Genomic DNA, 13,250 nt, shown 5'->3' with positions numbered 1-13,250 from the left:
AGAAAAGGAAGCTAAAAATTCTTGAAACACTGTGTGCTAGGCACTCTGCTAGGTAGATACCTTACAATATTTATGTCCTTTTAAGTTTGGTACTTTTTGTTTTACAATTTATAAAATGGATCCTCAGAGATTGTTTTGCCCAAGGTCATGAAGCAAGAAATGCTAGAACCAGGACTTGAACTTAAGTCTACAAATAACATGTAAGTGAGGATGTGGAGAATTCAAAACCCTCACACACTGCTAGTGGGAATGTATAGCCACTTTGGAAGTCTGACAACTTCTCAACAGGTTATACAGCATTAGCATATGAACCAATTCCACTCCCAGAAATATAACCCCCAAAGTGAAAACATCTCCACACAAAACTTGTACCTTCATGTTCATAGCAGCACCTATATAATAAAAGCCCAGCAACTACTACGGCAGAAGACTGAAACGACCGGTCGCTATGATGCACCAGCTGCAAGGGCCACCACCAGTGCTGCTGCCAAGCCCGAGGGCCCCGGGGTTGCACAGCCGCCGCCAAGGCACCGGTAAAGAACGCGAAGGTGGCCAGTGTGAGCGTGCAGCTTAAGATGAAGGCTCTGTGGGACAAATTCAATCAGCCAGGCACCGAGATGATCGTCACCAAGGCTGGCAGGTCAGGGCACCCCTCTCCCCGCTGCAACCCTCCCCATGTGGTGCCAGTCTTGGGTAGTAGTGGGCTTTGGCCCGATCCACACAAGCAAGACAGAGAAGTGGGGTGGGGGTGCAGCCGGGCAACCTGTGAGTCCAGCTCCTTCGCTCTCCGAGTCCCGGCTCTAGCGAAAGCCGCCTGGCGCGCCGGGCCGGAAGGTATTGCTCAGGCCAGGAAGGTGGGCGAGAGAAGCCTGTGGACCTGCCGCCCGACCAGCAGCCCAGGACCGGGCACTGCCAGAAAAAGACTGGCTCAGAGCACACCGAGCTTGGGGGGAAGGCAGCTGCCTGTAAGGGACCTTGCCACCAGCTGGCTCCCGATGGATCCCACCTCAAAGGAAGCTTGGTCTTTGGTTCCTTAGTTCAGTCTATCCTGGCTAAAGAGGAGCAGCCGGGCACATTTTAGGGGAGAATTAAGACTCTAAAACAGTGTCTTCTGTTCCGTGGAGATGGCTACCCAGTTGTGTTAGGCCTAAACGGGTGATTGTGGGGCCTGGCTCTGCCACTGGGGCCTGCATTTTCCAAATGGCCTGTATTTGTTGTAAGGGCCCCAAAAGAAGAAGGAGAACAAGTTTTTCGAAGCAATGGATTTGACCAACAGACGAAGGCGAGTGCCAGGCTGTGTCTAATGTACACACAGAGACACTAGCTGAGTCTGCCTGGCCAAAGGGAGCTCAGGGCCTTTTTGCAGAGCCTTCTGGTGGTTTCTGTTTCCTTGCTGAGGCTGTCCTCCCTGGGAAGCCTGGGGTCCATGCTCAGCTCCAGCTCAGTGGGTCTTCTCCAGGCCCCTCTCCCTGGCCGCTCTGCCCCCAATCGGCCCCCCACCCCAATGGGGGGCATTGCCAGCCAGCCTGGCCCGATTGGGGCGGGCCAACAGGACCCCACCTGTGTAGGAATTCATGTACCAGGCCTCTAGTTATTCATAATAGCTAACAGTGCAAACAACCCTACCAACTGATGAGTGGATAAACCAAATGTGGTATAGCCATACAATGGAACATTACTCAACAGAAAGGAATAAAGTTTTGATATATGTCACAACATGAATGACCCATAAGGAAATATGATATGCCCAAAGAGCTAGCCACAGGAGACCATATATTGTATAATTCTATTTATAGGAAATGTCTAGAATTCGTAAATCATGCTATAGAGACAGAAAGTAGATTAGTGGCTGCTTAGAGCTAAGAGAAAATGAGGAGAGACTGTTAAAGGACTTTCTGAGTGGTTTTGAACTTTCCTAATGCTGTGACCCTTTAATACGGTTCCTCATGTTGTGGTGACCCCCAACCATAAAATTATTTTCACTGCTACTTCATAACTGTAATTTTGCTACTGTTATGAATCATAATGTAAATATCTGATATGCAGGATGTATTTTCATTGTTCACGACCCACAGGTTGAGAACCGCTGGTTAGGGTGATGAAAATGTTCTAAAACTGATTGTAGTGTTGCTTGCACAACTGTGAATATACTAAAAACCATTGAATTGTATGATATTTGAGTTATATTTAATTTAGCCCAACAATCCCACCACCTTAGGTCTGATGATGGCAGAATCATGCCACCTTAATTCTCCAAGTCCATGATCCTCTGTAAGGTCTAGGAACTGATCCAATCTCAATCTCTCTCAATCTCTCTCTCTCTCTCTCTCGCTCTCTAAAAGCCTAAGCGACCATTACGACCAAACGACCAGTCAACCAGTCACTATGATGCACACTGACCATCAAGAGGCAGACACTCAACGCAGGAACTGTCCCCTGGTGGTCAGTGTGCTCCCACAGCCAACCTCCCATTGGTCCCTCCCCACAGCCCCCTGGCCGTACACCAAGCTGAGTGAGAGAGAGACATATATAGACATATGTAGGCATATATATATATATGGCATATATATATAGAGAGAGATATGTAGATATATAGAGATATAGGATGTATTTTTGTTACATTAGTATCCATTTCCCTTTCTTAGTAGAACCCTAGCTTCCTTCTGAGATATAATATCTCCCCCACCCAATATATCCATAGTCTAGCCAACCTCCTTAGCCATATGGTAGACACTGGCATTGCTGTGTTTTCCACAAATTCTCAGGCAAAATAATAGTGAAGAAAAAGACAATGTGAATGGTAGTCTCAGGTATCTAACACTTTGGCTAAGTGGCTGGAGAATTAATTGCCTATATGCTATACCAACACTGAGAATGCAAATAACAAAGTCAATTTTAAAATTTAATACAAAGGTGGGAAATAGAAGCCAGCAAGGGTCTGCTAAATGAACCAATAAATAAAACTGTTATATGGAACAATAACTCATAACATTTCTTCTGCATTTATCACATACTAGGCACTGTATTAAGCATACTAACATTCATCATCTCACTGAATTTTCACAATAGCCCTATGGTATATGCTATATCAATTTTATAGGTTAGCAAACCAGGGCTTAGGAAGATATCTCAAACAACCAACTAAAAAAGCAGTAGAGCTGGGATTCAACCTGGGCAGCCTGCTTGCAAATCTAATGTTCTTAGCCAGTTCTCTAAGCAGTTTAGACCAAGTTCGCCTGCCAACATATGTTAACCAGAATTTCAAAGCTTTCTACATGCAACTGGCTTTTTGAGGGCCTATTCCCTGCATGCACCTTGCTAAGTACCAGAGATACAAAGTTGAATGACACAGACCCTACAGAAGAGTTCTCAGAACACTTTTTTATCCGACAGATAAAATACATAACATGAACTACAGTAGGTCCTCAGGTTACATCGGAGATCTGTTCCTACGGTGCGATGGAATGGGAAATGCGATTTTCGCCGTAAGCCAGAACCCACCTACATAAGTGCCTATGTCACTCACATGGAGCACATACACAGCAGTAATGAAGTGAAACAGTAAAAAAAATTTAAAAGAAATAACAATTCCTGACCTTCACTTGTGGTAAATAATAAAAAACATAAAGTACATATGTACATATGTTGAAATGACGGAACTTTTTTTTTATATATAAATAAATGGGAGATGGCGATGTAACCACGAAATGATGTATGCCCAGTCTGTCTGTACATTACAGAAAAGTAATTTACATATTTTTAATATCCACATTCACACTGCCTATCTGATTATGTATAACCTTATCTTGACACTTTCTCTAGCCATACTAACCTTCTTTTGGTTTATCCACTAAGGCACACTTTCACCCCTAGACAATCACTAGCCTAGTGTTCTGTGCTTAAAACATGGATCAGCCGGAACCGGTTTGGCTCAGTGGATAGAGCGTTGGCCTGCGGACTGAAAGGTCCCAGGTTCGATTCCGGTCAAGGGCATGTACCTGGGTTGCGGGCACATCCCCAGTAGGAGATGTGCAGGAGGCGGCTGATCGATGTTTCTCTCATCAATGTTTCTGACTCTCTATCTCTCTCCCTTCTTCTCTGTAAAAAATCAAAATATATTAAAAAAAAAACATGGATCAATTCTTCTTCCAGGTTGTTCCATCTTCCTCAAATGGCTACATATTTGTGCAATTTCAAGTAGAAAGTAGTATTACACTAAATTATCTGTACAATTAGTTTCACAGACTGTGAAGGCAGGAACGCTCTCTGCCTTTTCACCACAACATCCTGCACCTAACACTTTCTAGGTCACTCAATGTTTGCTTAATGAAAAAGTGCTCAATGATGTCATAGGGGATTGTACTTAAAGGCTAGATGCAACACTTTTAAGTTACATAAAGAGAACAGTCGTTTATCAAATCTGCATATGCACACTGCATGATTATGTCTACATATATGCATGTACACGCATGCATACATACTGTATATTCCCTTGCTCTTTCCACTGAAAGGGCCAAGGAGCAAAGAGTGCATCTAGTGTTGAGATGTTGGCCTCTAACCCTATTCCCCACTAACTGGAACCGGGGCTGGGGGAAAAATGGCTGATTCCAAGGCTGGGGCAGGGTAGGTACAGATAAGCTTCATGATATGCCAAAAACCAAGTGTTCAAGAAAAATGGAGGGAGGAAAGGGTGAAGAGGTGGAGCATAAAGGATTTTTTTGGACAGCAAAACAACTCTGTATGATACCATAATGGTGGATATATGTCATTATACATTTGTTCAAACTCATAGAATGTACAACACCAAGAGTGAACCTTAAGGTAAACTGCAGACTTTGGATGTTTGGATGATACATGTCAATTTAAGTCATCAGTTGTAACAAATGTATCACAATGTATACTCTTGCAGAGAATACTGATAATGGGGGGGGTGCTATGCATAAGTGGGGACAGGAGTATATGGGAAATCTCTATCTTTCAGTTCAATTGCTGTGAGCTGAAAACTGCTCTAAAAATAGTCTCTCCATGGCGGGGGTAGGGGTGGGCTGGGGGGGTAGATGGGGCGAAAAGGGGACATATGCAATACTTTCAATACTAAAAACTAAAAAAAAGAAAAGAAATCTGATAAAAATAAAATTTAAAAAATAAAAATTATCTGAAAAAGAAAAGGGGGCATGTTACAAAACAACCTCGAAGGAGCTCATACTACCCCAATCTGGGAATTTGAGCACAAAAATATCATTGGGGGAAAAAAAGAATTCATGATTCCATACTGATTTTACACACACACTAGAGGCCCGATGCACGAAATTCGTGCAAGAGCTCGGCCCTCACAGCTCCAGCTACCTTGGCCCATTGCGGTCCCGCCCACTGGTCGTTCTGGCGTCCGGTCTAATTAGCATATTACCTCTTTATTATATAGGATATGCATAAGGAGGCGATAGGGAAGGCTCTTTAAAAAGCCAAAGGAGTCCTAGAGTTGGAAACTCATTATAATCCAACAAAGATAGGATCAATGGATGCTAAGACTAGGAGAAACTTTGATAAAGAGTAGGATCTCTGCATGATCTTAAAGTGATCTCTACAGATGCTTATTAACTCCAAGATAGGAAAAAAGCTGCAATCATACAGTAGAAAAATCAGAGGCCGCTTTGACAGGGTAGTCAAAATTAAATCATCAGTGAGAAATAGACAGGCATTCTGCACACCTCCAAACGTGATACCCTGAGAAGGCCACAGCATGATTTCTGCAGTATTTTGGCTAAGAATGTATTAACTTTAATCACACAGAAACATGAGACAAACCCAGAATGAGGAATGTTCTGTTTTAAAAAGGGTACTATATTTTTTAATATATCAATATCATAAAAAACTAAAACAGACTAGGGAAATGCTGAAAGGTTAGAGAGATACAACTATATGCAATACTCAATCCTAGGATGGATTCTATACCAAGGAGGAAAAAAAATGCTAAAAAGGAAATTTTCGGGTTAATTAAAAATTAGAATCCAAATGATGAGATAGAAATATTGTATTAATGCTGACTTGACTGCAGATAACTATATTGTGGTTATACTAGAGGCCCAGTGCATGGCCGGGGGCTGGGGGGAGCTTGGTTGTGGGAATGCACTGACCACCAGGGGGCAGCTCCTGCATTGAATATCTGCCTCTGGGTGGTCAATGAGAGTCATAGTGATTGGTTGACTGGTCGTTTGGTTGTAATGGTCGCTTAGGCTTTTATATATATAGACATAACATAGTATCTCTATTCTTAGGAAACACTGAAATATTTAGAGGTGATGGCCATGATTTTGTAACTTACTCTTAAAAGGTTTGGGGGGAAGCCGAAACTGGTTTGGCTCAGTGGATAGAGCGTCGGCCTGCAGACTGAGGGGTCCCAGGTTCGATTCCAGTCAAGGGCATATACCTCAGTTGCGGGCACATCCCCAGTGGGAGATGTGCAGGAGGCAGCTGATCGATGTTTCTCTCTCATCGATGTTTCTAACTCTCTATCTCTCTCCCTTCCTCTCTGTAAAAAATCAATAAAATAAAATAAAAAAATTTAAAAAAAAAAGGTTTTGGGGGAAAAAAGGCTTGGAAAACGAGTGCATATATGTGTGGGTGTGTACACACAAGAGAAATATTCATTTTATCATCCCCATAGATAATTATGTAATTCTTCACTCATAACATTATACACGTTATAAAAAGGAGAAACATACCTGAATAGGAGATGGCTTTTCCCAGCCCATTTCAAAAATTCCCATCAGTAACTCCCGCTTTAAACAGTAATCTTCAAACTCATTTCCTTTTGTGGAGGTTACATCCTAGTCAACCAAACAAAACAATAATAAAAGAATAAAGCACAACTGTGTTCGTTAGCATGCTTAAGAAAATTTGTCTGAGAAACTAGTTCTTTATCTCTCCCATTTAAGATATAAATATATGCAGATTAGCTCTGTCCTGATCTGTATTTCAACTATTCCTGAAGAATAATCACTCTCTAACAGACACAAGTCATTTAAAAACTGTGTTTGGAGGAAAGGCCACTTTGTGGTCATATTCTTCTAAGGAACAGGTGGAATACTGTAAGAATCATGCTGTGAAATTAAAATCAAATATGAAATCAAACCCTAGCTTACCACTCATCGCCCACAAATAGCCTAGTCAAAATCAGGGCTTCTCAAGCTCAGCAATGTTGACTTTTGGGCCAGAAAATTCACTGCTGTAAGGGGCTGTCTTCTAGAAATGTTTGTAGCTATTGCTAAATATCCCTTGGTTGAAAATACTGGGCTAAAAGAACTAACCATTTGCAACTTCCATTTTCTCATCCATAAAATGGAGATAACACCTGGCCTCAATCTTACTGAAAAAAGAGAATATGCCTTGAAAACTATCCTATATAATAAAAGCATAATATGCAAATTGTCCCCTCGACTGGGAGTATGACTGCATGCTATGACATGCACTGACCACCAGGGGGTGGTGTGGAACATGGCAGGCATGACGACACGACAATGCTGGCAGTGGGCAGCAGTGGAGGCGCTGCCAGCCCTGATGGGCCCCAGACAAGAGCAGGACCGTGGCGGGATGGTGGAGATTAGCGGGTGGCACCAGGCAGGGGTGAGTGGGCCCCAATTGCCCCACAGACAGTGACCAGCAGTGGTGGGGGGGCCCGATGACTTAGGGGAAGGGGGCATACAGGAGCCTGGGTGCTGCCCAAGGCCCAGAGGTCAGCTGGGACCTGCCCTTCCATGCCAGATGCTTGCGTTTCGATCACCGGCCAGGCCTAGGGACTGCACCCATGCACAAATTTCATGCACTGGGCCTCTAGTTATTCCATAAATTAGAAAAGTATACATACATATAAATATTAATATGTAGATACACATTTTAATATAATTCCTCCAAATAGTAAAAATTCTTGGCAATTCATCACATTGTCTACATCAGTGATGGCGAACCTATGACACGCATGTCAGAGGTGACACACGAACTCATTTTTTTGGTTGATTTTCTTTTTGTTAAATGGCATTTAAATATATAAAATAAATATCAAAAATATAAATCTTTGTTTTACTATGGTTGCAAATATCAAAAAATTTCTATATGTGACACGGCACCAGAGTTAAGTTAGGATTTTTCAAAATGCTGACACGCCAAGCTCAAAAGGTTCGCCATCACTGGTCTACACAATTTCAACCATTTCAACTTAAGAGTGAACACATAGTACCCATTATTATTAACTAACTAGAGGCCTGGTGATGAATTCGTGCACGGGTGGGGTCTGGCCCCATTGGGCCAGGGGAGGGGACGCAGGAGGTTGGCCAGCTGGCCTGTCCCCTGGTCAAACTCCCAGTCGAGGGGACAATTTGCATATTCGCCTTTTATTATATAGAAATTACTTCACTTTTAGAGTTTCCACACCATCTTAAGTTAAATTTTACAACCAACTTACCGAAGTTTTGATTCTTAGATCTTTTGGAGGGAGTTTTAAAGTCTTTTTCCAGTCATCACCAGGTCTAGAGAGAATGTAGTAAAATTGAAGTATCAGATTTCATAGCATCATATTCTAATACAAAGATAATTCATCTCAATTATAATTAAGTTACAAAAAGCACAGTAAGTTTAATATATTGCCATTTACTTAAGAATATAGTTAACAGCCCTGGCCCGTGTGGCCCAACTGGTTGGAGAGCATCATCTCACACACCAAAAGATGGTGGGTTCAATTTCTGGTTGGGTGCCTGTGGGAGGCAACAGATCAATGTCTCTCTTGCATCAATATTTCTCCCCTACCGCCCCCTCTAGAATCAATAAAAAAAAAATCTAATATATATATAAAGAATATAGCTAACAGAGATAAACATATGTATGTGTTTTAAGCTAGTTACCAATATTAAAAATTAGAAGATTTTGAGTAAAAGTCCAGATTCTGGCTTTTCCTGTAAACTGGAAGCTTTAGCAACACTGGTTCCAAATTTCTGCACGGCGATCGTTCGACAGAGCTTGGTAACTGAGTTTAAAATCAAGCAGCTGACCCTTTAAAGAAGGCAAGTATCTTCTCATCTGGCACAGGCATCTGAGTTGGTAACTTCTGGATACTAGTTAAAACCAAGGACTCCAGCCCAGTTGGCATGGCTCAGTGGTTGAGCATCCACCTATGAACCAGGAGGTCATGGTTTGATTCCCTGTCAGGGCACATGCCTTGGTGTGGGCTCAATTCCTAGCGTGGGTCGTGCAGGAGGCAGCCGATCAATGATTTTCTCTCACCATTGATGTTTCTTTCTCTCTCTCCCTCTTCCTCTCTGAATTAAAACAAAATACACACAAAAAAACCACACCAGACTCCAAAGTTTCATCCCTGACCCTACCACTTATTTTTTGACCGTGCAGCAGTTACTTTTCCAAGTTTCCATTGTCATATATACAACGGGTTAAGAATTATATCAGGCCCTGACCAGTTTCGCTCACTGGATAGAGCGTCGGCCTGTGGACTGAAGGATCCCAGGTTTGATTCCGGTCAAGGGCATGTGCCTGGGTTGTGGGCTCCATCCCCAGTGGGGGCTTGCACGAGGCAGCCGATCAATGATTCTCTCTCATCATTGATGTTTCTATCTCTCTCTCCCTCTTCCTTCCTCTCTGAAATCAGTAAAAACACATTTTTTTAAAAAAAGAATTAGATAATTTACATAAAGCAATCAGCACAGTGTTGGGCTCGGTCCCCGGTGGGGGAGGCCTGCGGGGGGACGGCCAATTGGTGATTCTCTCTGACACTCATGTTTCTGTCTCTCCTTCCTCTGAAATCAATAAAAATATAAAAACAAACAAAAAACTCCTTTAAAAAAAAAGAAAAAAAGGAACTCAATATTATCTGTTAATGAACATCTCTCTTAATCTTTTTTTACCAGGTATGCTTTAAACCAGTGGTTGCCAACCTTTCAGACCTCACGGACCACCAGTTGGTGACTGCTGCTTTAAAGTATGAAAACAGTTAAAACACAAGGAAAATATAATTTTTTAAATCTCTTTTAGGTCAGGCAAAAACCTCTACTATAATATCCAAAGCATCTAATAGAAAAAAAAAAATTGGCAATAAGACAAACAGTGCTTTTCAACAGCATTGTCTTTAAAATAAATAAGTTTTGCCCTGGCTGGTTTCGCTTAGTGGATAGAATGTCAGACTGCGGACTGAAGGTTCCTGGGTTCGATTCTGGTCAAGGGCACATGCCTGGGTTGCGGGCTTGATCCCCAGTAGAGGGTGTCCAAGAGGCAGCCAATCAATGAGTCTCTGTCGTCATTGATGTTTCTATCTCTCTCTCCCTTCCTCTCTGAAATAAATAAAAAAATATATTTTTTAAAAATAAGTTTTGCACCGAGACCAGTTTGGCTCAGTGGATAGAGCGTCGGCCTGTGGACTGAAAGGTCCCAGGTTCGATTCCGGCCAAGGGCATGTACCTGGGTTGCGGGCACACCCCCAGTGGGAGATGTGCAGGAGGCAGCTGGTCGATGTTTCTCTCTCATCGATGTTTCTGACTCTCTATCTCTCTCCCTTCTGCTCTGTAAAAAATCAATAAAATATATTTAAAAAAAAAAAGTTTTGCCCTGGCGGTGTGTTCAGTGGTCAGAGCTTCACTCCAGGGGTCACTTGTTTGATTTCTGGTCAAGGGCACATACTGGATTAGGGGTTCACTCGCCATCTCTGGTGGGGGTGTGTGCTGGAGGCAACCAATCGACTGATGTTTCTCTTTCTCTCTCCCTCTCTCCCTCCCTCCTTTCTACTCTCTAACAGCCATGGGGGGAAAACATATGTAATAATACGTTTTCATTATAGCCACTCATAATCAGAGCCTCCAAAACATTTCGAGTCTTGATTTAGAAAGATGAACCCTTATTTTACTTAAAGCTAGGCCCCACATAATCAAACACACTCTAACAAAGGCAACTATTTGCTACCACTTCCAAGGGTATGAAAGCCTTCTACCTCAACCTATCCCACAGCAGTTTCTAAGCAAAAATTGTCACCTGAACATCCTAGTAGGCCAGCCTACCACACTGTCAAATTCAACAGTGAATAAAAGCAGAGAGGATACGATGCAAAATCTGTCCACAAGGCATTTAAACCAAACTACTTAAAATAAGAAAATAGTGATAGCGCTAAGTATTAGAAGAGTTCTGAACAGCTGATGGGATCTAGAAGCCTTCATGAAAGAGATGACACTTGAACTATGATTTAAAGAAGCCAAAGAATTGAAAAGAAACCATTAACCCTAGGAAAAGCAAAAGTAAAGTCCACTGTTGTCACAAATTAGAATTTAAGTAGAAAACACTCCCATAATAAAATAACATAGATTTATGTTTCTGTTTTTAAGGAATAAAAATAGCCTAAATTTCGCTAGCCTATTCATAGTTTATCAAGACAAACTACAATTCAGAAAATATTCTAATTAAAGCATTCACCTTAAAAATAATAGAATATGCATTAATGACAATTCTCCCAGTGACCAAATCAATTCTATTAGAAATTCTTATAGGTCACTAGTGAACCACATAGCAGTGACCATCTATATGATATGCTGGTATCTTATAGAAGCTATTTTTCTTTAGGAAGTGAGTCTTAAGCATGAAAGGATCTGGATTATAACACAAAATACTTTAGTTCAGTGAACCTGTTTCATCATCTTATAAGATTAATAGAAGTTAAATCAACTATATGGCTAGATTCTTAACAAAGCCAAACCTCAAATGGGTCAAGTTTAAATGTTAATTTTCTATTAACTGAATCTTTAGAGCGATATTTACCATTCAAATAATGTATAGTGAACACTTAAAAAATGGCAGCCTACAATCTTCCAGATTTGAAAGAAAACACATTCTGTAGTCAGATGAGGCTCTTAAGTTTTTAGTCAACTAGGGGAATTGGGGCTATTCAGAGATGTGTTTCCCAGAGTTCAAAATCCTGAGATTCTATGATATTTGACTGCGTGTTAATTTGTGTGTGTGTGTGTAACAGGAGAAAGCTTATAAAACAAAAAATTTTAAGCAAAGCTGCATGAACTGAAAAAAAAAGTTATGGATAAATTTTTATGAGTACATTTGGAAGTAAGGAGGCTGGGCAAGTCCTTAAATTTGAAACTTGAAATTGACTTTAAATGTCATTTAAACTAGGATATGGTGCAGTTATACTATGGAAAATAATACTGACAAAAACAAGATGAATCTGAGCTAATTATGAAAACCATCAATGTTTAAAATAGAACCTATACAAAATTAATATATATCATCAGTACCTATATTCATTATTTAATAAACCTCAATTAGTTATAACAGAAATACATTATTCTATTGCAAATACCTACTGGCCATAAAACAAAGTCATCTGTCCTCTGCAATCAAAATGGCTAAAGTATACATAGAGTAGTCCTTAACAAAGTAATAGAAAGAAATCTCCTTGGTCCCCCCACGTACGTTTATTTGTTCCCACACTTACTTAATAGTGGTGGTCATACTCTGTGCTTGCTGCTGAGTGCCATTATTGATTGTGTTGGTGTTTTTCAGTTGGTTCATCTGTTGCTGTGTTGGTGTGCCCCCTCCTCCGGGGCCACCACTGGGCTTCACAGGGCCCCTCAGCTGACCATTTTGACTGGATAGACCCATTATAACAGGGTTCTCTGTTCTGGCCGTGCTCATGCTGTATTAAATGTACAGATGTCTCTTCCAAACTTCAAAACTTTTGAAAGTCAGTAGAGAAACTGTAATACAGTTTATTAGGCTCTCCAAAATGAAGAGATAAATATAAGTCTTGCTCAATATTGAGTCCTTTATTGCAATGCAGGCAAGCACCTGTAAGTCTCTGAATAGTAAGCAGCAGTAACTTGCTCTCATGCACCGAATCAACTTTTTATATTTTTAAAGGCTCTCTAACGAGGTTTGGTTATATATCTGAATTCACTCACTTCAATCTGAAACAAAGAAAAAGTTACGTTAGCAAACACAGGAAGGTTATAAAAAACTGTTTCCCCTAACACTTTTTTAAAAATTAAGAATACAACTGCACTTAGATCACATCATTAGCCAGGCTAATAGAGACACAAAAAGATGAACTGCACACAAAACCAAACCCACAATGAAATCAATCTCAAACATTTTAAATGGTCAGTTCAAAGCAACCCAAAGAATATTAGTATAAAGATACTGTAATTAAATTAGCAATAGTTCGCAAATGACAATCTCTTCCCTTCAGTTTCCTC

The 13,250-nt window shown here is 41.1% G+C and overlaps 1 protein-coding gene across 2 annotated transcripts in view; it reads right to left on the bottom strand.

Annotated features, from left to right (window-relative positions):
- DDX6 (DEAD-box helicase 6) overlaps positions 1 to 12,986 on the bottom strand; it is a 33,283-nt gene extending 20,297 nt beyond the window's left edge. For both annotated transcript variants that reach the window (XM_006758716.2, XM_006758715.2), the window contains exons 1-3: positions 12,491 to 12,986; positions 8,459 to 8,522; positions 6,723 to 6,827 (exon numbers count right to left, since the gene is read on the bottom strand). In XM_006758716.2, the coding sequence (XP_006758779.1) occupies positions 6,723 to 6,827; positions 8,459 to 8,522; positions 12,491 to 12,690 (369 nt within the window). In that variant the 5' untranslated portion in view covers positions 12,691 to 12,986. The remainder of the gene's footprint in view (positions 1 to 6,722; positions 6,828 to 8,458; positions 8,523 to 12,490) is intronic.
- Positions 12,987 to 13,250: the final 264 nt, after the last annotated feature.

This window comes from Myotis davidii, unplaced genomic scaffold (assembly GCF_000327345.1).
Source record: "Myotis davidii unplaced genomic scaffold, ASM32734v1 scaffold355, whole genome shotgun sequence".
Lineage (NCBI taxonomy): Eukaryota > Metazoa > Chordata > Mammalia > Chiroptera > Vespertilionidae > Myotis > Myotis davidii.
The sequence above is the reverse complement of the archived record's forward strand: the minus strand, read 5'-3'. Positions and strand labels throughout refer to the sequence as shown.